This window comes from Paroedura picta, chromosome 18, assembly GCF_049243985.1.
Source record: "Paroedura picta isolate Pp20150507F chromosome 18, Ppicta_v3.0, whole genome shotgun sequence".
In the NCBI taxonomy this organism is placed as follows: Eukaryota; Metazoa; Chordata; class Lepidosauria; order Squamata; family Gekkonidae; genus Paroedura; species Paroedura picta.
In genome coordinates, this window is record NC_135386.1 from 521,418 (window position 1) to 546,711 (window position 25,294).

The following is a 25,294-nucleotide window of genomic DNA, read 5'->3' on the forward strand; positions in this document are numbered from 1 at the left end:
CATCACGCCAGGCCTCCCGGTCCAAGGACACTGCCCGGGCCGGCAAACACGGCCTCTGGGAATATTTGCCCAGTTCAGCCGCCCTGCTGGGAGAGACGCCCTTCCATCCCCGGCTAGGAAAAGAGCCACGGGCAACCACCAGGCCTGGGGGGGGGGATGCCCTGGGAATAGGGCCAACTGTCCACACTCCCACCCCCCCCCCCCCAGCCAACACCCGCCCCCCCAGCCAGGGAGACTGGAGGGCCCAGAACGCCCCATCGATACAGCCCTCTGCAGGCTCCAGGATGTGACTTTAGCCAGTGCTAGCAAGCTACAAAGAGGCTGACCTTATTTCCTGGCCCAGCTCCAGCCTGGTCTTCTCCGACCGGCCCCCGGGTCTCCCAGGGAGGGCAGGCAGTGCAGTGCAGAACAGAGGCTGATGGGGAGGCCCGTGGGGACCCCAAGGCGGCCTGCCCAGCAAGGGGCTTCCTTGGGGTTCGGGGGGGGGCTGGGCTCATGCTGGCATCAGGTCCTCTCTGCCCCACTTCTGACCCCCACGTGGCCACACATGGACGCTCCAGCAAGGGCAAAAGACATGAGCCCAGGGGCACTTTTATTCTGCGTGGAAGCCTTCGGGCCCCAGCAGACCTCCCTCTGGCCACGAGGGCCCTTGCAGGGAACTTGGCTGGTCTTCAAGGGGCCCCGGACCGAGACCTCGCTCTGCTGCTTGGAGGCCTTCCCCCTGAAGGCCAGGAGCTCCCTTGGGGGCCGGGAGGGAGAGGCCAGGGCGGTGGGGGAGCAGACTCCCTGGGGCAGGTTAATCATTAACGGGGTTGGCGAGATCGGAAGGGGCCGTTTCTTGCCTCTGCGGGAGTCGCCGAGAAGCCGTCCGGCCCTGGGTGGGGAAGGCCCGCCATGAGGAGCTCCCCGGTCCTCGCCCTTCTGCTCCTCGCCTGCGCCACTGCCCAGGAAGAACCCGCAAGAAGGCGGAGGAAAGGTGAGCTGTCGGGCCCCCAGGGGGCAAGGGGTCACTCTGCAGAGGATGCCCTCAGAGGGGGGAGACGGGGAGACCTGGCCCTGGCCAGAGGGGAGGGGGAAGGAGAACGGGCGGGGCTGCTCCAGGGGTCCCGCAGAGCTCCCTCCAGCCCCGGACTCTTTGCGGAGGATTCACGGGTCCGAGCTCTCCTGGGTCTGACTGGGCACCTTTGGGGGCACCTCTGGGTTGACTTAGGCAGGGGACTGGGGAGCGCGGCCTCCCTGCGAGCGGGTGGCTTCCCCTTCCTTGGTGTTGGCCACAGTGGTCGTGGCTGGGTCGAGCTGGCTCTGGGGAGGGGAAGGGCTGGGGGGCCCCGCTCACTGCCGTTTCCGAGCACCACGATTAAGCCTTCCTGGCAGGGGGGGGGCGGCGGGAGCGACAGAAGGGCCGTGCCCGCGTGTGCCAAGGCTGGCGGCTAGCGGCCACCCCTTTGGCAAAGGCACTGCATACATGGTGCGCTGCGGGCACAGGGCAGGAAGGAGGAAGGCTGTCCGTCAAACGAATCCGTTGGAAACGGGGGGCTGCCGCGCGAGGGAAGCCGCCTCAAAGGCCAACAAGGGCTGGCCCCAGGAAGGGGCGGCTGCAGCAGGGGCGGCGGGAGCGTTGAGGGCATGGTGCTGGCTCATGCTTCCCTCGTGCTGGGAAACGGCTCCCTCAGGAATGGGACGGTGGGAAACAGCGGGGGGAGGGACCACCGAGGGGCTCTCAAGGATCTGCAAGACCCCCGTCCGCTCTCAGGTGAGGAGGCACCTAGGTGGCTGTTCTTGGGCTAGTCACAGTTCTCTTGGAGCTGTGCTCCCAGAGCTCTCTCAGCCCCACCTGCCTCTGCTGCGGTCTGGCCTCCTTCCCTTCCCTTCTCTAAAGCTGAAGCCAGCTCCGTGGGGCCAGAGCTGTCAGGGTGGCAAGACCCCACCCCCCCCCGAAACTCTCGCTCTGAACGCAGCCTCCAAGGCGGACCAAGCACGGTTGTGGGAGGCCAAGGCGGGTGCAGGGGGGGCCTTGGGCTAGACCAGGAATGAAGCTCCCGGAGCTTATGAAATGCGCATGCCTGGACTGCATCCTGTGGGCCTATTTTCTGGGCTCCGTTCCCCTGCATGGAGCACACCGGTTCCCATAACCGAAGGGAGGTTCTGCTAGAGATCCAGGGAGAGGCCGCCCAGCTGTGGGAGAGCCCAGCAGCCCTCCCGTTCGGGGCTCAGCCTCTGCCAATTAAAACCGCCAGAGACTGGAGCACGAGGCTCTTCTCACCAGGCAGCCTTGGGTGTCCAGGCGGCAGGCAGACGCCAAGCTGGCTCCTTCGCAGAAGATCTTTGCCGTCTACGACTCCGCTCAGATGCTGACAATCCGCCCTCCTCCTCCTCCTCTCCCTGAAGCAAGAGACGCAAAAGCAGAATTAATTAAGCCTGGCTGAATTTGCCGCTCCGTTCTTCTCCTCCCCGGCCTCCCGACTCCAGATTCAATTATTCTGAACTCTGCAAATAAAAGAAACACGAGGCTAGAATGTATGAAATATTCACCCTGGTTAATTATGAATGACGCGATTTAATTTCTCCCCCGGTCTTGAGGCTCTCCATTCAATTATTCCAGAACCTGCAAATAAGAAATGCTAGCTAGAATCTGGGAAGTATTTGCCCTCGTTAATTATGAATGGAGGGGCTGCACGGCCAAGAAGAACCGATCCCTTTCGGGAGGCCCCCCTTCCGTCGTTCCTCAGAATCGCCTTTGCGATCACCCCCCCCCCCCCGTTTTTGCTTCTTCGGCCTGCTGTCAACATTTTAACTGGCCACCCCCCGATCTTGTGCCATGGCGTCCCAACAGAGAAAACTGCTTCCCCTCCTTGATCTTTAATCAGCCGCCAATAAAGGCTCACTGCCGGAGACATATCAGCTTCCCTCTCTCCAGGTCAGCCGTGATATCCCAAAGCCTATCAAAGAGTTGCAGAAGCTTTTTCTTGAAGGGGAACGCCACGCAGGACCCTGGACTGCTAGCTTTCCATCTACGAGGAAGAGCAAGTCTTTGTGTGGACGCCTTTCAGAAAAAGATTTGTATCTGCTGAATTATCTGAACCGAACCTCTGGCTAGTGAAAGAACCCGGGGGCCACTGGGGGACCCCAATTAATCGTTAACCAGGGGATTGTTAGCCTTCCGTTCCAAAGGTCGCGGTGCCTAAATGGCTCAGGAATGAACTGGATCCTCAACCTCTTCGTGGAAGGAGATACTCTGGCAATGATGCCTTGGAGCGCTCACAGAGCATCTCTTGTTCACGGCCGCCTCGCAACCGGGGTTGCCCGGCCCTCAGCTGTGTGTAAGGCGGACTAGATCAGCGCTAGAAGTGACAGCTGTCAGTCAAGTCCCAGCTGCGCTTCCAGGGGTGCTGGCCGGGCAGAGGGCAAGAGGGGTCGCTGGGCACAGCTTGCTCAGGGCTGCTTTAACATGCTCTCGGTCACAGCCGTGTCAGGACTGGCTCTGCTGGCCCTGGAGCCGCTCTGAGGACTTTTCTTTTTTTTCAGGGGTGGGGGGGACTCTCTCAGACCTCCCTCCCTCCCTCCCAGGGTGTCTGTGGTGGGGAGGGGAAGGGGAGGCCACGGTCAGCAGCTCTGAGATGCCTTCGGGGAGAGAAAAGCAGGGGACAACTCCACCCCCCCCCTGCCAGGGAGGAGCCCCATGGGCAGCTTAGCAGAGCTCTCCAGGCTGGGGAGGCAGAGGCCAGAGTAGTCACCCTCTTCTTGGCCGCTACACTGGCTGATGTGGAGCACGGGCAAGGGGCCCCTCCCCGGGAAGAGGGAGGCGGGTGGGGTGGGAGTGTCGTGCAGCCAGAACGCCCGGAAATCCATCAGCCGTCAGCTGCAGGCTCCCGCTGTGCTGAACAGAACAAAATTCTAGAACGGGTCAATAGCTCCCATGCCCTGTACAAGTTAATGGCCTCGTGAAAAAGCCGGAGAAACGGCAAAAGCCAAGAGGCGTGTGTGTTCTACAAGCGGCGCGTGATTAGCTGATTAATTGCATTGATTAATTGCAGGCGTGGCCTCTTTGGAGACACCGTCTCCCCCTCTTTCCTTCTGCGGCAAAAATGTAAAAACCTTCCCTTTATTAATTGCACTAATAAATCAGCCAAGGTTGCCTTCGCCAGGGGACCCCACACCCACGGGTGCTTAGGGAGGGGCTCTGCCTGGGACAGGACCCGGCCAGGAATCCCTTCACCCGGACCCCAGCCAAGCGACGCTCCCCCGCTCGTCATGGCCCCACAGAGCCCTCTCTGCCCGGGACCCCCGTGGAGGAGAAGGGCGCTGGGACGTTCTTGCTGCAGAGACCGCCGGCTGTGACGGCATCGTGGCCCACTGAAATATGCATGTGCCTGCCAATTCCAGGGGCCTCATAAAAGACTCCCACTTCATTGCGTTGCAGACAGGCTGTCGGAGCAGCTCGCCATATTGCTGCAAAACGAACCAAGCAGAAACGAGGCTCCGAAGGCCAAAACCCCAAAGGGTTGCCTGAGACGGCCGCCTCCCTACTCACCCCCCCGGAGCACCCATGCCCGCTGCTAGCCCCTCCAAGACAGAGCACCAGCAGCCCTTCACTCCGAAGGGGCGTGGGACAAACCTCTGCAGGGCGCCAGCATAGCGGCTGCCCGATTCCCCTGCCCGGCCTGAAGCGCTGGGCCCCCCTGGCAGGGAGCTTCCTCCTCCAAGTCTGCAGTGCAGAGATTGTGCTGAATTAGTGGTTTTCCCGGCCTCCCCCCTGGCACTCGGCCCTGCGCAAGATCACCTTGTGGGGAGCCCGGAGTGCAGGCAGAGGAAGCCGGACGGGGCCGCAGGAGGAAGCTGCGCCTGCCAAGCCGGAGCTGCCTCACTGGAAGGTGCTCCTCCAGCGCCTGGCACAGTCCTCGGGAAATGCCGCTAGGTGCAGGTCAAAGCAGCAGGGGCCTCGGGGCAGCGGCCCCCTCCCCATCACAGGCGAATCTTGCCCCCATAGGGAGCTGCCTGTCTCACGCGCCTGACAAGGCCCAGCCCCCGGAGGCTGGCTGCACAAGGCAGACCGGAAGCTCTGGGGTGAGCAGGGCTACCTCGCCTGGCTGGCGTGGGCTCAGGGACCCCACCCCCAGGCTTCCCAGCTGTATGTGTGGGGCTGGGAAAGAGCGAAGGGTGCTCTAGCAGGATGAGCAGAGTGGGGGCAGAGGGGGAGCCTGGCCGAGCCCTCCAGCTGAGAGAGGTGGCCAGACCAGAACGCCATTCTTCCGAAGCAGCCCTAGCCCGAAACAAGCACATTTCTAGCCCAGAGTTGTGCTTTAATTAAACTTCGGGAACGAGGAGATTTGTTCCCTCTGTTTATGGTTCACAGCTTGCCTTCTGGCTTCCCGCAGCTCCCGCCCGCCCGTTGCACGTCCTGCCTGCAGAGGAAGTCTCTGCCGCTCAGGGTGCAAATCGCATCCATGTGTCAGAAATTAAAGGTGGTGGTGGGGGGGGGGAGAAGGGAGGAGAGCTGCTGGGGCTAAGCATGAGGCGGGCGCCAGAACATCAAGGGGTGGTGGGAGCTGGTTTGGGGAGAGGCCAACGCGCACGCCCCACACCCTGCCTTGAAAGCTAATGATTCCCGCACCAGCGGAAGAGCAGCCCAGAGAGGAGAGAATTTTGCATCCTCTCAGGCTCAGGGGCGGCGAGCGGAAACGGAGTTCCTGCAAGAGAACTGCCAAGGCTGCCCCTGCAGCAGAGGGGGCCTTGGCGGGCAGAAGTCCCCCGGGTCAGCCCCAGGCCCCCCCCTCCAGTCCGCAGGACCAGGCAGGAGGGATGGGAAAGACCTCAGAGCTGGAGGCCGGTTGGAGAGCGTCTGCCAGAGCAGACCAGGCTGATGCCAAGAGGCCAGGATCTGAGCACGGCAGCTTCACGTTATCTCGTGGGCTCAAAGTCCTACGGTTTGGGGAGCCTCTGGTCTTCAGCCTCTTAGGCAGAGCCAGGTTTAGCATCTCAGGAGACCACGGTCTTCTTTGACGGTGCCAGGCCCGAACATTAGCCTGTCAAGGGAAATACCTGCAGGGAAACGGGGAGGGCGGGGCCATATCCTGTTTTGAAAGCAAGAAGGGGGAAACAGACCCTGACAGCAAATTAGCCTTGGATTGACCCCACGGCCTCAGACCCTCAGGGGGGGGGGCTGCTGACCCCCAACGGGTGTCTGACCAGGTCCCTTCAGCACCTGTTCCGGAAGCCCCCCATCCCTCTCTCTGCAGGGCCTCAGGGGCTGCAGATGGCCCACCTGCAGAGGAAGCCCGGCGGCCGCAGTTCAGACACCCGGTTCCTGCTCTACTCCAATCCGGCCGAGGAGAGTTGCCTGGTCGAGTTCCAGCAGCCGCAGACCCTGCAGAGGTGCAGATTCAACGCCTCCCTCCCGCTGGTGATGATCGTCCACGGCTGGTCGGTGAGTCCCTCCCTTGCTCTGCCCCTGCTGCTTCCGCAGGCCTCCTCCGGCCTCTAAGAACGACAGGGGAGTCCTGCTGAGACGCCCGAGGTCCACCCGTGCACCTCGCCTGTGCTGTGGAAGCTCGAGTCCCTTCCGGGGAGAAACCAATCCAACGGCCTTCATTTCCCTGGCAGGGCAGCCCGTGCATGCGGTCAGGCTCCCCTCTGCCAGCCCACGGCCAGGGCCACGTCCGGGAGCCTGGGGGTGGGGGTGGGGGTCCGGCTCTCCCCCTGAGCTCTTCCCGCTGGGCCTGCAGGTGGACGGACGGCTGGAAGGCTGGATCTGGAAGCTGGCCGAAGCTCTGAAGTCTCGGCACCCACAGACCAACGTGGTCATTGCCGACTGGCTCACCCTGGCCTACCGGCATTACCCCATCGCAGTGCAGAACACGCGGGACGTCGGCCAGGAGATCGCTCGCTTCCTGGAATGGCTGGAGGTAAGCAGGAGGGCTTGGGATCCTTTCAATCCAGGCTCCCCCAGTGCTGCCCGTCCCCTGTGGGGTGGCGGTGGGGCTGTTCGCACAGGAGCTTCCGTGTCGTGGCTGTAGCGGGAAAGGAAGGCGAGGGGCAACATTTTGAGGGGCAACAGACACTCTGCTGGCACCCCAAAGCTTGCAGCCCCCCACCCAGCACTGAGAGGGAGGAGGGGCGGCACCAGGAACCCCTGTGCCGATCCACCCCTCGGGCCACGAGCCTCCTCTCCTCAGTTGGAGCAGGCGTGCAGGCAAGCCCCCTCTGGGACTTCTCCGCTGAAAGGCAGCCTGCTAATTGGGCCGTCTTGCAAGAGGTGGTTGGCTGCTGCCTGCCTGGACCTCCGCAGGGGTCCCCCATCCAAGCACTGACCTTGCTTGGCAGAGGGTGTCCTTTGCCCTAATAAACACGCCAAGGCCTCCCTCTCCCCCCAGGCCTCCGTCCAGTTCTCCAGAAGTAACGCCCACCTCATCGGCTACAGCCTCGGAGCTCACGTCTCTGGCTTTGCCGGCAGCTCCCTCAGGGGTGGGAAAAAGATCGGCAGAATCACAGGTGAGAAGAGTCCGGGTACGAAGGCCCAGGAGGGGACGCCACAAAGCCCCAGGGCCGACTCTGGGCCCTATCTGTGGGGTTTGGTAGAAGGGCTGGGGGGGGGGGGTTGTGGGCCCACGGCCCCCTTGCGCTCTCCACCACTAGGAGCTCCAGAGCCAGCAAAGGCCGTTGCCAAGTCCTCTTCCCCGAAACGCAGAGAGGGGACGGCCCGCCTCTTCCCATTTCCGCAGGCCTCGATCCGGCCGGCCCCCTCTTCGAAGGCATGTCCCCAACTGACCGCCTGTCTCCGGACGACGCGGACTTTGTGGACGCCATCCACACCTTCACCCAGCAGCACATGGGCCTCAGCGTGGGCATCAAGCAGCCGGTGGCGCATTTTGACTTCTACCCCAACGGGGGCACATTCCAGCCCGGCTGCCACATCATGCACGTCTACGACCACATCGTCCAGTACGGGATCCGGGGTAAGGCAGGCGGGTGGGCGGGCGGCGGGCCTGGCCACGGTGCGGGAGGAGGAAGGGCAGGCTCCAAATCTTGCGTTGCAAGGGGCGGGTGACCCCAGGGAACCGGGAACTTTGGGCCACCCTGCAGGGAGTCTCAGGGAGAGAAGCGAGCCGGTCTCGAGCGCCGTCCTCGGAGGCTGGGCCGCCGGCTAAGATTCGCCGCCCCCGGTTCTGTGTCCCCAGGCCTCACGCAGACGGTGAAGTGCGCCCACGAGCGGTCGGTCCACCTGTTCATCGACTCCCTGCAGCACAGCAACAAGCAGAGCATGGGCTACTGGTGCAAAGACATGCAGACCTTCGACAAGGGCCAGTGCCTCAGCTGCCAGAGGAGCCGCTGCAACACGCTGGGCTACGGCATCCGGCAGGAGAGGGTCCCCGCCAGCAGGCAGCTCTTCCTCAAGACCCAGCCCCACCCCCCCTTCAAAGGTGGGCACCCCTCCCGGGCACAGCACGGACGCCGGCAACAACTGGCCCTGCAGGGCCATCACGGCCCCCGCCCTCTGGCAGCCTTTGGGAATCTGGCCCAGGGTGTCCGGGGGGACGGGATGACAAAAGGCCGCCGTAGCTTGCCCTGAGACGGCTCTGATCCTTCCCCATTTGGACCTTCGCTTCACGCTGAGCCTTGCTGGCACGGGGGGGGGGGGGCACCAACCTCAGGAATGTGCAAGGCCCAAAGGTCAGTTCGCAGAACAAGTGTGGTCTTTCACTGGGCAAACAGGGTGACTATTCTTTCGGGCTCCCTCAAGTGATCCGCAATGACTCCCCCTCCCAATGCCGCAAGCATCATGTGAGAATCTCAGAAGCGAAGGGGGGGGGGGGAACTCCAGCAGAGGCTCAGGGCCCAGGGCCTGATCTGCCTGGAAGTTCTCCCTGAGGCAGGACCAGCACCTTCCCAGTGTGGTGTGGGGGTTAAGAGAGGCAGCTTCTTGTCTGGAGAGCCGGGTTCGATTCCCCACTCCTCCTCTCCCTGCAGCCAGCTGGGTGGTTCTGGCCCTCTCCCAGTTCTCTCAGAGCCCTCTCTGCCCCACCTGCCTTGCAGGGTGCCGGTTATGGGGAGAGGGAGGCTGCTTAGCGATTCCTTTGGGGAGTGGGGAACCAGAACCCCCTCCTCCTCTCCTGCTTGCTCCTAAGGCGAGGGAAATGGCTCTGTGGGGAAACAAAGCCGTTTTGCAGTTTGAGCAACGCCTGACCTCGCGCCTGTGCAGAGCTCACAATCCGGCGTGGGGCGAGAGCAGAGCCCCCCAGGAGGAGCTGCCCCATGCCCGCCTGACCCTCGGCTTCCCCTGGCGGCTCCCCTTCTCCCCGCAGTGTACCACTACCAGTTCAAGATCCACTTCATCAGTGAATTCCAGGAGAAGCAGATCGATCCCACGCTGACCATCTCCCTGACAGGAAGCCAAGACGATGTCGAGAACCTCTCCAAGACTCTGTGAGCAGCCAGGCTCTGCCTCGGCCTCCACGGGCCCTGGATGCTGGCCCCTGGGTCATGGCCTGCCCCTTTCCCGGGCGGGAGGCTGGCGGGAGCCCTGAGCCTCAGCGGGAGGCTGGGGAAGGAGAGCTGGCTTCTGAATCTCCCCACGTCCATTTGCTTTGGCTGCTCAGGCTAAGGGACAACGACGTGCTGCGCAGACTTGCCTGAGACGTAACCCGAAGAGTGCCCCTCTTGCTCTCTCGTCCCCCCTTCTTCCGCCGCAGGGTGGAAGGCATCAGCGGAAATAAGACCTACACCTTCCTCGTCCCGCTGGAGGCCGACATCGGAGAGCTGATGATGATCAAACTGAAGTGGGAAGGCACGGCCATTTGGGAGAACATCTGGAACACGGTACAGACCATCATCCCCTGGAAGAAGAGGAACCACCAGCCGGGACTGGTCGTGCAGGCGCTGAGGGTCAAGGCCGGAGAGACGCAGCAGAAGTAAGCACCGCCTGGGAAAGGCCTCCGCCCGAGGAGTCCGGGGAAGGCAGGGTCCCCACAAGCGGGACCCCCCCCCCCCCACACACACACGGGGCCGCTCCAGAAAATGGGCACGGGTGCTGCAGCAACTCCGCAGGCTGGCTCCGGGCAGGGTGAGGAGGGGGCATTTCCACCGCTGGCCCTTCCTGGAGACCCTGCCCAATTTTAGGCCTTGTAGAGCCCTCGGCAGCTGTGGCTGGCATCCCTGAGGGAACAGCTGCTTCTGTGTGTTCTCTTCCCGGGTCCCTGTGACGGCGTGGCTCAAAATAAGCGGGGCCTTCTGGGTTCTGGCCCCCTCCACCCTGGAAATCCTCTTCATAGACGGCCTCCCCGGCGGTGTTCCTCCAGCAGGGGGGAAGTGTCCTGGTTAAAAGTCTGAGCCTGATTAGAACCACGAGGCGTGTTTGGGCCGCTGCTGCGCATTCTTCCCTGTTAAGAGTGTTTTTGGGGGCCTCTGCTTCTATTGCTGCTGCCACCGCCCGGGGCTTGCGATCTCTCTCTCCCAGCACCTGACCCGAGGAGAGGCTTGAGATGTATTCGATTCACGGTGCCGGAGCCTTCCGCAGGGGGAGGGAGCTTTTGACGGCCCAAAGTGCTTTTGGGTGCCTCCCAGAAGGCGACCACAGAAAAACGCGATGGGCTCTGAGCACTAGTCACCGCTGTCCCCTCGGTCTGCTCTCTTCTGCCCAGGCTGACGTTCTGTTCTCAAAGTGCCGATGATCTGCACCTCTACCCGGGCCAAGAGAAGACGTTTGTCAGATGCGAGATCCAGTCCCGGCGGCTGAGGACGCCAGCATGAGCAGGACCTGCCTGGACCCGGAGGGGCCGCTTGAGGCCGCGCTGCTGAGACTTCCTACAGAACGTTTATTTTTAAAGTGAAAAAAAAAAAAAGATTACGAAAGAAAACCAGACCCAAAATACAACAGGTTGCATAGCTCTGAGAGGTTAGCTGAGGATATAAAAATACAGAAGTGTGAAATCAGCTGCTAAACAAACCCCAAAATATGCATGTCGGCAGAGAGCTGCTAAGCAGGAACTGTTCATTACAGGCTCAGTAAGAGCAGCAATTTTGGCCTGAGCCAACTCTGGCAGGCAGGTCCTTGGTTCCCAGCCCCAGCCCCCCCCCCCTGCTGCGTTCGGCCGAGGAGTAAGGAGGGACAGGCGGCTAGGCCCCAGGAGAGGCAGGCGGGACAGGCAAAAGCCAGACGGGAAGGGGAGGCCGAGGCGGGGGGGGGGGGGGGACCGAGAAACCAGGAAGGCCATGAAAACCAGTGAAGGCAGGCAGGCAGGCAGGCTCAGCCCCCCCAGGTCTCGGGGCTGCTGCCTTCGACTGCCACACAGGTGAGCTATTCTCAGCAAGTGGGGGCTGCTTCCCACATGGATCACACGGCTGCGCTTCAGAAACCGGCCCCAGCCATGGCTGCGCCAGCCGGGCTGGCCTGATCCACAGGCCCCCTCAAAGCCCCCAACACAGCCTCTCGCTCCCCTCACCAAAATCTCTCTGTCGTGACGACACCCGGCACAGCCAGAGCCGAGCAGGACACCTCAGCAGCCCGGATAAAAGGCCACCCAGGGAACTGCGTAGCCAGCCGTCCCTTATGTCTGTTGACAGGCTCAGAGACACCACACAGGTGCCCCTGGAGCCCCCCCTCCCCGCCCCAATACATGCTCACCAAGCATTCATCCCCACAGCTTTGTTCTTCCCACTGATCCTATAAATAGCCCTTGCAGCCCAAGCCACCCCCCCCCCAGCCATCTCAGGAATCTATACGGAGCCGTAATTTCATCAGGATAATCACACGGAGGGCAAAGTGGGTGGGTGGGTGGCAGGCTTGGGAATCAATGCCTGTTAAGTCGCTTTTTAAGCCGCAAGAGGCCGGGAGGGGGACAGAAGGGGAGAGCTCTGCAAAACACTCACCCGGCTGGAGGGCCAATGCCCCTGCCCCCGAAGCCGGCCCTGGGGCCTCCTCTCCCTGCACCGACCCTGCAAGCAGAAAACAAAGCATTTAACACGGACCGACCGTCAGAGAAAACGGACCCAGCAATCTGTCAGAGCGAACGTTGCTTCCCTGAGCCTCAAGGACTGAAAAAAGGAAGGGGTGGTGTGACGTATTTTCGTTCCTCCAGCCTCTTCCAGCCATTTCTACCCTTTGGATGCTGGAGACGCAGCAGAGTTCCTATTTCTCTGGGGCAATTTGGCAAGGAAGACTGAAGCTCAGCGTAGGGTGGGGGTGGGGGTGGGGAAGAGCAGTGGCTCTCCTCTGGGGAGCTGGGTTCGATTCCCCCCTCCTCCTTCACCCGAAGCCTCCTGGGTGTCCCTGGGCCAGTCAGTTCTTCTGAAGCAGTTCTCACAACACAGACTTCTCCCCCCTGATATCAGCGTCCTGCTTCCGTGAGCTCCCTGAGACAGGAGTTGTGCGTAACCCACATTCACACACAGACCTCAGGAAACCAGCGCCCTGCCCAGGCGTGGAGCTCCCCGACAGAGTCCAGCGAAGAGGGTCCCGGAGGGTCTCCCTACACAGTGCAGGAGCACAACAAAGACAAAGCAGAGCGAGTTCAAACAAACACAACGAGTGGCTGAATCTATGCCAGATATTGGGGGGGGGGGGGGGGAGGATACCCAGAAAACGACACAGAAAGTGCCAGCTAAGAATTTGGGTGGGGAAGGATTTCCAGAAGACGGTTGCCAGCAATGGTCCCTCTACCTCTCCGCCCCAGTTGCAGGAGCTCCTAAGCTGCCCATGATCTGCCCTGCAGCTAGGAATACGGCAGGCTGCTGGGGAGCCATGAGAGCCCCGTTCCCCGCAGGCTCTGGCCAGTCCCTCGCTGGGCTTTAAGCCTGCCGGAGTTTCACGCAGTCTACAAGGGCTGGAGCCAGTGCAGTAATCCAGCCTGGAGGCGGACTGACGTGGCAAGAGAAGCCACGCTGCAGGGAAGAAGAAGAACCGCCCGGGAGGAGGAAGCCGCTGGAGCTGGAGAGTCACGGAAACCTTCAGAATGATTTCATCAAGTCTATTTATTAATGCATTTCAAGTTTCAAAAAACCTTACATTTCTTCGCACAATACTTTATTATTTTTTTTGCAACTTTTTAGTAAAAATTTCCAAAGTGAACAGAAAAAAAGATACTGTATAAAACACAGTGGACATTAAACCGACAGCAGTATTAGATCGCCATTTTGTCTGGAGGGTGAGATTTCAATTTACCACATTTCGACGGGAGAGCGGAGAGTTCAGTGCAGCTTTGTCTTTTGCAGAAAACATTTCAACTTGCCCCCCTTACCCCCCCCCCCCCCCCAATCTGTCAGGGCGGCCAGCTCTCCGCCGAGCACCCGAGCCACAGGATAACATGAGAAGCAATGCATTTACATCTTCCAAAAGATCTGCCACGCTCAAGACGCTACTAGGAACTCTTGCAGAATAAAAGTCATTGATTTTAGAAATGCAAACCTGGCTTTCAGTCTTTTGCAGTCTGGAAAATAAACAACACAAGAAGCAAAAAAGCAACCCCAAATGCATTTTAAAATGTGTTTAAAAGCAACGACAGAGATTGCGAACTAGTTAAGATCCTTCAGAATTATTTAGAGTCTCTTGGTCTTGGGGGGGGGGGAGGGGGGAGGGGAGGGTTTTCTTGTGTACAAAATTTTGTCTCTAAACCATGTACAAAAAAGCAGTATTTTGAAAAAAGTCACCACGTACTGTACAAGTTTTACAAGGAAGAGATCCCATTGTATTCTCTAACATTTTTGGCCTTGCTGGCTTGCGTCACATTGTGAAAATGGGTGTGTAAACCTTATACTCTTGGGAATAAAACAACGAAAGCAAAAGAAGAAGAAGAAGAAAGCCCCACACAGACCCACCTGGACCCTTAAGCAACCTGATCGCTAAGCAAAGCCAGAAATGTTCACACAGCCACTGGCCTCCCCCTGCCTAATGAGCTCGTTGCTTTTGGAAAAACAGAAGCAGCGGATCACAAGCTCAAGTAATGCCCTCTTCCATTGCCTGCATAGCAGTAAAGCTGATCTCACCACACTGCTCTTGACTTTTCTCTTCTAAAATGCCAATTATTCACACTGGTCCTAGAAGCTGGGGGGGGGGGGGCTGGGGGCTGGCGTCATGCTGCCGGCCTCTCTCCAAGCCTTCCCAGCCCTGCCCCGGCTGGCCGGCAGAACGGCAACTCGCCTCTGGCAGCACCTACCGCTGCCACCAAACGACACGCTTTAGTGGTTATCTTAAAAAACAAAACAAAAATAAAACAACAGTGTCATGCTGAGAGGTTACCAAAATACTTCTTAAAATTATAAAGTAATAATAATAAATCACACAGTTTTTTAAATCTCTCCCAAGTTTGTCAGAACTGGGAACCTAACTGCCACATATTAAGACTATCAGAGCTCATCAAAGAAAACCAGCTGCCAACTGGGAGGAGATAAACAGAACTGAAGACATGATGCTCTTCCTACTGAAGCCTGGGAAGAAATTATATCGATCATTTCACAGAAGAGGCAGAGATTGTTCCGTTTTGAAAACACTTCTATGCAGAGCGCTCTCAGAAGGAATCCAGACAGTTCCCACCAGACCCCGGGACAGCAGCCGAGAGGCGAGCCGAAGGGCCTGAGGCCCAGGAGGCAGAAGCCCTGCACACCTCACCCCCTGCCCCCCTAGACCCAAGCGGGGGGCCTGTACAGGAGCAGCCCCTCTGGCTTTCGGGGCCAGTCAGATCCTTTGCAGTAATGGGGACTCTGCAGTCTAGATACAATTTTTTAAAGAGCAAAAAGAAGAACTGGATTCGATCCACAATTCCTGCCCCTAGAGTGACACAGAATCCTGGACTTTTATACACCCCCAACTTCGGTTATCCTGAGTATGTCAATTAAACAGTAATTTCTTCATTAAGAGCGCAGGAGGTTTATAATACAAAGAAACATCCATATTGCGGTTTTCTTGTTTTACAGTTGCACACACAAGTACGGGTGTACCTTAGGAATACACTGTCTGCATATAACCATTTATGTACACGGCAAAGTAATGTCTCCAACGTTGAGGCGGCCTCACTTCCTAAGCCTGGACAGTCGAACAAGAGATGCTTTCATTTCATTCTGGGGGGGGGGGGGGGGGCGAGCGGCAGTTCCACAGGAGCCACGTCTGCCTGCCGGTGAAGGAAAGGCCACCGCAAAGAGCCGGGGGGGGGGGGGGTGGAGAAAAGCCACGGAGCTCCAGGCCCGTCGACACGGCCGCCGCCGCCTCTCCTTCCGGCAGGGAAAGGGGTGGGTGCCGGACGGGTCCCGAGAGAGCCCACCTCCACCCGGCCTCGCCCTCCTGCTGCCGGGAGAGGTGAGAGTCAGGCCGGGGACGGTGGCGGAACGCAGGGTTTCTTTGGAGTGTATTTTTCCCACTGTAGAGGCACTAGGAAGATCCAAGGCAACAAGCAGGGGGCTCAGCGTCTCATGTGGCCCATCTGGTAGCTCTCGCGGGGCCTCTGGCGGGGAGGGGGCTGAGCCGTCGGGGGGGGTCTCCGGCGCTTCAAGGTGCCTGCCCGGCAGGAGAGGGAAGGGGGCAGCGTTACCCGGGGGGTGGGGGGGGTGGGGAGAGAAGCAGCGCCCAAACGCTCACCGTCAAGAGTCGCCGCGCTCGGGGGGCCCCTCCTCCCCTCCAGGACACCCCGCACACTCCCCACGGGGCGGGCCGGAGGTCACGGAAAGGAACGGCCCACGGAGAGGACGCGCTTCAGGGACGGGGCCCAGAGAAAGCAGGCCGGCACTGACCTGGGAGGGGCTTCGGAGGGGGCAGCTTGGGGTTGCTGCTCGGCGTGTGAACGCTGCAGATCTTAATGAAGCCGGCCATCAGCATGATCAGCGCGATGCCCATCAGCAGGACCGCCCACCAATGTGCCTGCAACGGCAAGGGAGCAAGAGGACTCGCGGGGGGGCCCGGAAAGCCCCGGCCTGAGCGACTGCCTCCCCGCCCCCCAGCCCAGCAAAGAGCCTGAGAGAGGGGGACCGGATGAAGGGGGAGCCCAAGAGCCCACGGTCCCAGGCAGCCGGGCTTCCAAATTCACTGCGGCCACACTCCCCCCCCTCTGTGGGCCAACGGCTCATTGTTGGTCAAAGAGAGGGCGGCTTTTCCGATAAACTGACCGAGGCAAGCTGCAGCGTCCCTGACAGAAGGGCGTCCGTCCTTCAGAACTTACCACGATCCATTCCGCAATGTTCTCGTAGAGCTCGGGGTTAAAAATGGCTTTTTTCAACCTGGCCAGGGGGCCGTCGGCGTCCACCAGCCGACACCGCATGAAGACGTCGCAGTAGCCTTTGAAATCGTTGCAGGGCGATCCGGGCTGCAGGGTGATGGTCTTGCTGTGGAAGTGCTCCTTCCACTTGACGGATCCCGTGCTCGCACATGTGTCTGGGCGCACTGGGGGATGCGGAAAACAGGGGCGGGTCACATCGGGGGGGAAAGTGAGAAGGGACCGAAGAGGATCCACAGGGATGCTTGTGCCTCGGCCGGGACTGGAGAGCAACAACAAGGGGGGGGGGGCACGACATTTTGGGACCAGGGGCAAATGGCAACTCCCCCCCCCCCCGTACCCACAATTCCACTGGGACGTCCTCTTGCCCAAGTACCACAGGAATAAACAGGAGGGACAGGACATGCGGGTGGCCTGCTGCTGACGGCTCCCCTTTGCTTCAGGGGATCGTGTGCCCGAGAACCTGCTGAGGGATCCGGCCCCCCTCCCCGCGGCTGCCTCAGAGGAACAGCGAAGAGATCTTCAAGGAGGAGTAAGCCCACGTTCTAAAACATTTCCAATACGCTCCCCCCCCCCCCCCTGTGGCCGGCAAACTCCTTCATCCGCAGTGACCTGACTCTAAACCTGCCCTGCACATTTAGACTCCTCGTCTTAGCGACAGCGGAGGGACGTCGAGGCAACAGGACCGATCCTCCCACATCACTGCCAAGCGAGCTTCGTTCGGAACTAACCTGTCGGACTAGTTTTTGCGTTACACCTGCTGCGTGATATTGTGCACAAATCTGCCCTGTTGTACTGGCTCCTGACCTACCACGCTGCCTCGGGAAGGCGGCCGGGGCCGCTCCGGACCCCCCCCCCCCCAGGACAGCTTACTTTTCTCCATGCAGCAGACGTGGCACAGCTCCTTGTCGTCCTTGGCGTCAGAACTGGCACACGTGCATTCCTCCAAGCCGTACTTCTCACAGATGGAGCCGGCACATTGCTGCGGAGGGGAAAACAGCCATCCTGACCCAGACAGGCAAGCCAGCCCCTTAGGCATGCCCAGAGGGAGCCAGAAGAGGCGTCGAGCAGCCTGCCCCTGAGAGCAAAGGCAAAACAAGGAGGCCCTCTCACTTTGGAACAAGCCTGTTCCAGCACCTCAGGAACAGCACCCCAGCCCAGCCCAGCCCAGCCCAGCCCAGCCCAGCCCAGCCCATTTTTACTCCTCCTCTTCCAATACCCCCCCCCCAAAAAAAACCCGCTTAGAAATTTTGGAAGCTGGCGAGAGAGGGGGCTGGAAAATAACATGCCTCAGGGGAGGGGGAAGGAGAGCTTACTTCAAAGCAGGCTGGAGCTACGGAGGGTGGGAAGCCAGGAGGACGTCAGGTTACAGCTCAGCTACAGCCCCCCCCCCGTCTTCTCCCCCCAATCCAACAGAAGATCAGTCTGCAGCAGCCTTTCTGACCGTGCGCATCCAGCCCCCAGAAGACACGGGGCTCGGATGCTGGCCTGAGGCCCCCAATGCACGCCTCCCCCCCCCCCTCTGCCCAGACCAGCGCGATGGGGGACGACGGGGCCAGACCCGCCTGCAGAGCGCTCTCCGGGGGCCGAGGAAGCGGCTGATCCTCAGGCCCGGAGGGCAGGGGGAGACTTACGCCGTTGATGCAGACTTGCGTGTTGCGGTTGCAGTCGGTCAGGTTCGGCTTGGGGGCGGAGGTGGGGCAGAAAGAGGTGCTGCCGTTGCACTGGCCCTCCTCGGCACACTCCGAATCGTTCCGGCATTTGGCCCCCTGCCTCCGGAACTCGCACTGGGGCGTGCAGCAGGGGCCTTGGCTAGGGCTGGAAAGGAGCAGGGAGCCGTGAGGGGCTTCAGCCTGCCCAGAGGGAGACCCCTGCTAATCTGCACCCACTGCAACGAGGAGGAGGAGGAGGAGGAGGAGGAGGAGCTTTCCACACTGACTGGAGCTCTACAGAGGAAGATTGCCCCAGCCTGTGCTCTGCGCCAACAGACCAGCAGGGCGACAGGCCAGTCAGCTGGACGGAGAGGCCCCAGCCTGCCTGCGTAACTCAGCTGAGCTCCTGCTGGTCTCCAGAGGCCTCCTTCCCAGAGGCCAACGCTCTACAAGCCCTCCCCTCCACGCCGCCACGTCGCAGTTAGGTGGGTCACTGTCCAGCGGGAGAAGCTGGGCTCCAGCCACCTGCGTGGCCCAACAGGGCTCCCTCCTCCCTCCTCCCCCCTCCCGACCTCCGGCAGCACCAGGTGTCGGCCCGGGGCGGCTCCCTCACCTGCACTGCTTGCCCGGCCGCAGTTTGCACTTCTTCTCTTCCGCCTGGTTTGCGTCGAAGCAGCAGTCGTCTTTGCACTGGTCGCTGTAGCCGCAGTCGCACTGCTCCCCTTGCTCCACCAAGCCGTTCCCGCAGATGGGCTGGCCGGACTCTGAGGAGAGGCACCGAGAGAGATGCAGCGGCTGGATGGCGGGTCCCAGGCGGAAAGCTCTGCCTGCCGTGCCCTGAGCCGCCAGCAAAGGGAGCCCCGGGAGACGGAGGGGAAGCCAGATTCCTCCCAGGCCCGTGCAGAACCGGGCCGCTCAGAGCCGCCACTGGCCAAGGGCCGCTTGGGGGAAGGCCTACCGACAAAGCAGTTATTCCGCTTCTTCTCCAGCACTTGGCTGATGTTCCGGATGCTGCACAGGGAGAACTTGTTGTTGTTCAGCTTGTCTCCAGACGTGGCTCTGGCATACATGATGTAGTTCCCGTTCTCCTTCTGCCCCAGGTTTTTCGATTCCCCGGGAGTGCACTCTGTTCCGGAGTCATGCTGCAAGGGGGAGAAGGGGCAGCCAGCTCAGGAAAACCACCCCCCGGCCGCCCCCTTGGAGGCCTGCACCGTTACAAGGGGAAGGAAAAGGTGGCAGACCTTCCCGGGGGGGGGGGGAGAGAAGGAAGAGCAGGAGTCCTTTTGCACACAACTTTCCTGCAATTAACTTAAGGAACTCTTCAGAGAACATTAAGCAACTCCATTAAAACCATTTTTAATCAAAGTGCTAAAAGGACCGTTTTTGTCGGGGCTTATCCATTCCCGGCTAATATGACGGCATACCCCAGCCGCATTTCTATGTCGTGCACAGTGGGCATGCGGACGGACGCCGGACGCAGGTTCAGCGGCAGCAAAGAGAGAAAGCAAAGAAGGGTTGATACCCAAAGCCACTCTGCAGACTCAGAGGGGAAGCTCCAAGCTCAGCGCAAATCAACGGACTTCCCTGACTCCGGCACGTTTTGTGGCTTAGCTGCAAGGGCTGCTGGCCAACACGAAGGAGCCAAAGAAACCACAGCAGCACTCAAGCAGCGGCTCAACTCTTTCTGAAGCACGGACACGCCGTCCCCAGAACCACACAGACTGCATCGGAAACACTGGCAGGGAGGCCCACAAGAAGCTGCCCCAAATTTCTCTGCTGCCTGGTCACAGCCAAGCGTCTGCGATCGGTGGGCCTAAGGCAGGAGACCCACCCTTCGAGAGCCTGTGAGCACCCCCAAAGCCCTGAGCCGAGGGGCTGGGCAGGGCCACAAAACGGCAGCCGAAAGGTGCAGAACCGGCCCTGCGATGGCTGCTGAAGACCCCTCTGCTCTGGGGGCGGCACCTGTTGCCAAGGCAGCGTTTCTACACATCTGACCCACCCATCCCATCCCCAGTGGCCAATCAGAAGCCCCGCATCCTCACCGGAGAGCCAAAGTTATGTCCGACTTCATGCGCAAAGGTGATGTGGGAGACTTTGGGAGGGACGTGGGAGCCGTAATTCTGAACGGTGATGATGCCGGTGTTCAAGGACTTCTTCTTGCCGTCGGAATACAGCTTGCTCTTCTCACAGATCCCGCCCGAGCTCCCTGCAATCGGAGGAAAGCCAGCCGGAAGCATTGTTGGCCTGACTCATCTTTAGGCATTCATAATAACCCGGCATAATCCACAAAGAGCGGTTTTGACAGTAAAGACCACGAATCACCAGAGCTCTGGGGACACTTCCCAGCACAGAGCGCCTCCCTACCCTGCGCTCACCCCCCCCCCCAGGGACACGATCCACCACCACAGAGAGGAAGGGGGCTATTTCATCAGTCTGCTTAGAGGCCTTTCAATTTCACTGAGGACTGCATCTGACTGGCTCAGTTCTTATTTACAGGCAGTCCTACTGGAAGTTTCCAACTTTTTATAATGGTTGTCTTGTTTGTGTTTTAGGACACTTGATTTATAATGTGAGCCACCTTGATTCCCGCAAGGGTGAAAGGCAACTAATAAATACATTTGTATGTGCAACACTTCTGGATAGTCCAGAAACTCTGGAATAACTTTGTGGTGGGAAGGTGGCCCCTTTTGTTTCCCTACTGACCCCTCGCCCTGAATGTTCTTCTGTCCACGACAGGACTGCGGGGTGACCCTCCCGCTCTCCCTGCAGGGTGCATCCAGATCAGGCCTCGCCAGGATGTGCAAGAAGTCAAGACTGGTGCCCCAAGCGGGAAGAGTTCCCGTCAGACGCCCTGCAAGCAGCCCCTGGGATTGCGCCACCGCAAAGACGTCTGCTACCATGTGCAAACATTGCCCCAGCGCCCTGTTCCCTCTTTCGCCTTTCAGGAGGCTGCGGTTTCCCCGGCCAGCTCTGCCCTTCTGCTCTGCGTGAGGAAGTCTGCCCCCTCAAGAGAGACCGTCTCCACGTGGCTACACGCTCTGGAAATCCAGCAGGAGAAAGGGGAGGCAGGCTCCAAATGCTGGAGGCCCCGTGATCCTCAGACTTTAATGCCCCCGCGGCTCACCGTCTCAAGCGTTTATACAGCAGCAGACAAGTTAGAAGCCCAAGAAGGCCCAGGAAACAGGGTGAGTCATTCCCCACAGCGTATTTACACACGAACTGTGCTCTGGAAAGCCTGGGCTGAAACCACGGGCAGAATAAATGCCAGTCAGGCGAGGCACGCCCACGATGGGCATACCGCAGCGACCCACAGTCGTCCTTCCGAGAAACGAAACCGTGAGCATTCTCATGCGCGTGTGCGTGCTCGTGCATGTGCGCTTGGGGCCTGCAAAGCGGTGGGGGTGGGGTGACCTGCGCAGCACAGGTCTTGGAGAACATCTCATTTTAAACAGGAAAGCCTCCCGAAGGAGCCCTTCCCTGCAAAAAAGGGAGCCCTGCCAAGAGGGATCCCCGTGCCAAGGATCTTGCCCCGCAGCCTTCTGGCACGGAGCGGCACCAGAGGGAGAGGCCTGCAGCCCCCATCCGGAGGCTCCTCCTCATTGTGATTCTTCTCCGGCTCCGCCTGCCCCAGCCCTGTTCTGCCCCTGGTCTGCATTAAGCAGGAGGGAATTCAGGCTGCCCTCCTCCACGCAGCCCAAGGGACTGAATTCCTGCCTGGCGCCTGATGGCGCCTCCTCCAACAAGCAGCGCTCGTGTTTCAGAGAGGCCGGTTCTCACGGCACTTCGCACTTGACCGGGCGTGAGCTGTGGGGCTTTGGTTTTGGCGGGAGCGGGGCCCCGGGAGACGCCTCTCCTTGCCCTCAGCTCCACATGGTGGTGTGGAGAACAGCCTCTGGTGTTCCTTGGGGGTGCCCCATCAGAACGTGCACCGAGGTTGACCCTCCAAGGCACGTGCAGAGCAAGGGGAGAGCTTTGGGCTCCAATCCCAGGGCAGCCAGGCCGGTCTGCAGAAGAAGAGCTGGATCCGAGTCCAGTAACATCCGGCCACAAGGTTTTCCTCGGGCATGAACTTCTGAGAGCCAACACACCCTCTCTCTGTCAGATACGAGTCCCGACATCTGCTAGCTATTTGTGTCTCCCAAAGAGAGCTCTGACTCCCGGAAGCTCATTCCCTGAAAACCGTGTTGGTCTCGGAGGTGGCCCAGGACTGGCATGGAGCCGTTTTAAAGCCGTCATGCCAGAAGTCTCTAAGCCACTCTGGCCAGACACGCGAAGGTCAAGCACGGTCCTTAATCCACCCAAATGCTCATCCAGAGACCGGACAGGAAGGAGTGGGACCCCTGGTCCTCCTTGTGCGACAGGCTGCTCTCCAGAGAGAGGGACGGGGTGGGGTCCCTCGGCTTCCCAGCGGAGAGCCTCCCGGTCCCCCGTGGACGGGTCACTTGAACCCACGCTCCAGGATTTCAGGTCTGCTCACCGGAGGGCGCTCCCACCCAGGCCAAGCCAAGCACACCGTCGTCAAAGTCCCGGTCCGTGAACACGTAGGCCAGGCAATAGTCGTCGTGGTTCTGCTCCGAATTCAGCTCCAGGAACTTCTCCACGCCGATGTTCGGGAACCGGAAGGGGTTGGAAGGGTCTTTCTCATCCTGGGTCGTGTTGATCTAAGAGGGGGGGGGGGGCAGCTGGTCAGGCAGCGCCAGCACACCTGGGAAGAGTCTCACTCCAGCCGAGAAGGGAGCCGGAGGGTCAAGCGATGCCGACAGAAGGATACGTACCCGAATGCGTTTCACCATAAAACTGATGTTCCGGATTCCTGAAAAGTCTGTCGACTGGTATATGGTGTCAATGGCTTTCACGTGGCTGGAGATCTGAAGGAGTCAGAAAGCAGACAGAGGCTGGCCAACGCGGGCAAGGCCGGGTTTCCTAGGGGGACCCTCAAAAGCAAGGGGAGCAACTGCCCTTGGCCAACGGGAGGGGGCACAAGAGGCCCCCAGGACTGGCAGACGGCAGCGAGGGAAGTCTGAGTCAGGCTTGGAAACCAAACGATAAATCATAGTCGAGAGCAGAGGAGCAGCGGAGGGCCAAGCCACAGCAAAGACCTTTTCCCCTTCCCGGTTCTGTCTGTGGCAGAACCCGGGCCCAGAGAGGCCAGAGATCCTGCAGGCCACACCACGGCCCTCCGCAAGGGGACAGGAGCCAGGCCGGCTGTTCTCCCAAAGGACCCCCAAAGGTGCCTTCCAGCCCCCTCTTCCACCAGCGAAAACGTGCAGAGAGGCTGCTAAACAGCCCTCCACAGGGGTCCTCAGTTGCAAGGAGGCTGATCCATCTCCGTGGTGCATCCCATTTCATTTAACCACGCCCCGGCACATCAGCTGCTCTAGACGCGCATCAACGGCAATGTTTTGCATGCCCGGAATCGACTCTGCTGCTGAGGAGAGGGGTTTGTGTGCCTCTGGCACACAGGCCCCACACTGCAATACAGGCCGAAGGAGCCAGGACAGCCGCACAAGAGGCACTTGCCTTTCAAAGACCCCCCCCCTCCCCCGGCCCCACTCACCTGCGCAATCACGGCTTCCCTCGTGCCATAGTACTTGAAGAAGAGGTGGTCGGTCTGGATGTAGAGCTGGCAGGTGTTCTTCTCTGCCTGCGTGGCTCGCTTCCTTCTCAGCCGCTCAGGGCCCAGGTGGGCAGGCTCCGCCAGAGGCTCCTGCAGCAGGAGAAGCCAAGGGCCCTGTCAGTGCTAAACAAGGCTTCCAAGACTGCCTCTGCGGTCGTTCAAAAGGACAGGAAAGGGATGGACGTTCCCTCCAGGGGGGAGGAGTCTCCACGTCGGGGCTCTGCCGTGTAGAGGGCAGCTAAGGTAAGTGGGCGCTGAGCTATCTGTTAATTGTCACAGAGCGCGCTCAACCCCCTCGGCTCGCATCCTCCACGATGGCCGTCACTTTTAGCGGGAGATTGAGCCTGGCATGCCCTGGCTCTGCCCACGATGACAATGGCGGGAAGGGAGGCGAGCTGCCCTCTCGCCACACTTGCTGCTGCAGTGACTTGGCTCTCGAGAACGTCTGCCTCCAATTAATCTGGCACACGCAAAGTTTACCCAAGGACTAAGAGGAAAGAAAACACGCTCACGAGCCAGCGGGACGCATGCAGGGAACGGCAATGAACGAAGCCGTGCTTCTGCAGCCGGAGGCCGTCCTTGGCCAAGCGCTGTCAGGGATTTCAGTAGTCCTTAAAACCTGCCATTAATTTCTTAATAGAAATCAGAAAGCCTAATAAAACCTCCTCAGCCAACGGCTCCCGTGTTCTCGGCTCGTAAAAAGCTTCAAGGACTCAACCGGGTTTTAAGACCGAGCGCATTTCCAGGTACTGTGGCTGAGCTCCGAAGATCTGCATACAGCCACTCACACCAAACCGAGGGAACGTTTGGAAGAGCCCCGGACAGACAATGGGGGGCAGAGGGGGGCAGGAGGTGGTCAGCCGTTACGGCAGGGAACGGTCAGGCTCCCCCTGGGCAAAGAGGGAAGCAGAGACACGGTTTCTACCTGGTTTGCTGGCTCTTCCACACCAGTCACCTGGTACCTCTTCATCCGCTCAAACACAGAATGGTCCGCACAGCCACCCTGCGGTCCGTATTTATGTGGGTATCCTAGAAACACAGGCCAAGTTTTCTGGTTTTAATTAAAAAATAAAACGAAGGATGCCCACTTTTCTCCCGGGATACGCACTGTTCATGCCGCACACGTGGAACCAGGCCCGGAAATTATTCACAGCCTGGTTTCTAATGTAAGGCAGGGCTTCTGGCTGCAGCTGGGGGGTTGCTGGTGCTCTTTTTACAACACAGCTGAAATGGCGACGGGGACCCAGGAACTGCCTAGACTTGTGCCCTGATCAGCCAGGCCCCGGCTCCGGCCCATGAGCAAGGGATGCTCCAGGAAGATCTGGATGTGGGCTGGGACACCCCCCCCCCTGCATGTGAGCCTGCACTTCCCCTGCCTTTCTTCACACTGCGCCAAACACCACATGTGACTGGGTTGGGGGCTTACGTGTACCATTTTAGCTAGCCTTGCACTCACAAATCAGACAGCAAATTCCCGGGAGAATATTTTGAAATACGTCAGCATCCCTAGGAGTCAGGCAGAGGAAGACAACCCCCTCGAACGACGGCTTGGTCTTGGTCCCAGCACAGGCTGGACGCTCAGTCAGGGATATTGCCCGCCCCCTGGTGGAAGCCCACCCACCAAACCAGGGCGCCATTTTCTGCCCCGGGCTCCTAACGGGACAGCTGCAGCAAACAAGTCTGTATGAGATCTCAGGGGATTAAAGCTTTGTGATCGCCTTTGGTGAGCCGGCCACTCACTAAGTCCCCTGAGGCAAGCCAAGGCCAGGCCCCTGCGGAGACCCGAGAGTGACATCCCATCCTCCCCGGCTGCTCAGGCCACAGGGGAGCTGGCA

General features: G+C 60.0%; 2 protein-coding genes across 9 annotated transcripts in view; one reads left to right on the forward strand and one right to left on the reverse strand.

The window, feature by feature from the left end:
- ADAM10 (ADAM metallopeptidase domain 10) overlaps positions 1–25,294 on the reverse strand; it is a 42,429-nt gene that overhangs the window by 3,320 nt on the left and 13,815 nt on the right. For 5 of the 8 annotated variants that reach the window (XM_077317951.1, XM_077317943.1, XM_077317950.1 and 2 more), the window contains exons 5-19: positions 24,385–24,488; positions 23,400–23,549; positions 22,618–22,710; positions 22,320–22,503; positions 19,885–20,048; positions 18,801–18,984; positions 18,456–18,606; positions 17,825–18,008; positions 17,064–17,172; positions 16,137–16,357; positions 15,712–15,838; positions 7,404–15,478; positions 6,263–7,007; positions 2,533–2,605; positions 2,264–2,382 (exon numbers count right to left, since the gene is read on the reverse strand). In XM_077317951.1, coding sequence (XP_077174066.1) covers positions 15,384–15,478; positions 15,712–15,838; positions 16,137–16,357; positions 17,064–17,172; positions 17,825–18,008; positions 18,456–18,606; positions 18,801–18,984; positions 19,885–20,048; positions 22,320–22,503; positions 22,618–22,710; positions 23,400–23,549; positions 24,385–24,488 — 1,766 coding nt within the window. In that variant the 3' untranslated portion in view covers positions 2,264–2,382; positions 2,533–2,605; positions 6,263–7,007; positions 7,404–15,383. The remainder of the gene's footprint in view (positions 1–2,263; positions 2,383–2,532; positions 2,606–6,262; positions 7,008–7,403; positions 15,479–15,711; positions 15,839–16,136; positions 16,358–17,063; positions 17,173–17,824; positions 18,009–18,455; positions 18,607–18,800; positions 18,985–19,884; positions 20,049–22,319; positions 22,504–22,617; positions 22,711–23,399; positions 23,550–24,384; positions 24,489–25,294) is intronic. The other 3 variants (XM_077317947.1, XM_077317946.1, XM_077317948.1) reach the window with 3 other exon arrangements.
- LIPC (lipase C, hepatic type) lies at positions 801–13,389 on the forward strand. Its single transcript, XM_077317967.1, has 9 exons — positions 801–976; positions 6,237–6,424; positions 6,723–6,902; positions 7,371–7,488; positions 7,719–7,952; positions 8,175–8,417; positions 9,300–9,420; positions 9,687–9,905; positions 10,635–13,389. Exons 1-9 carry the CDS (start codon positions 895–897, stop codon positions 10,741–10,743), a joined length of 1,494 nt encoding a protein of 497 aa, XP_077174082.1. The 5' UTR covers positions 801–894; the 3' UTR covers positions 10,744–13,389.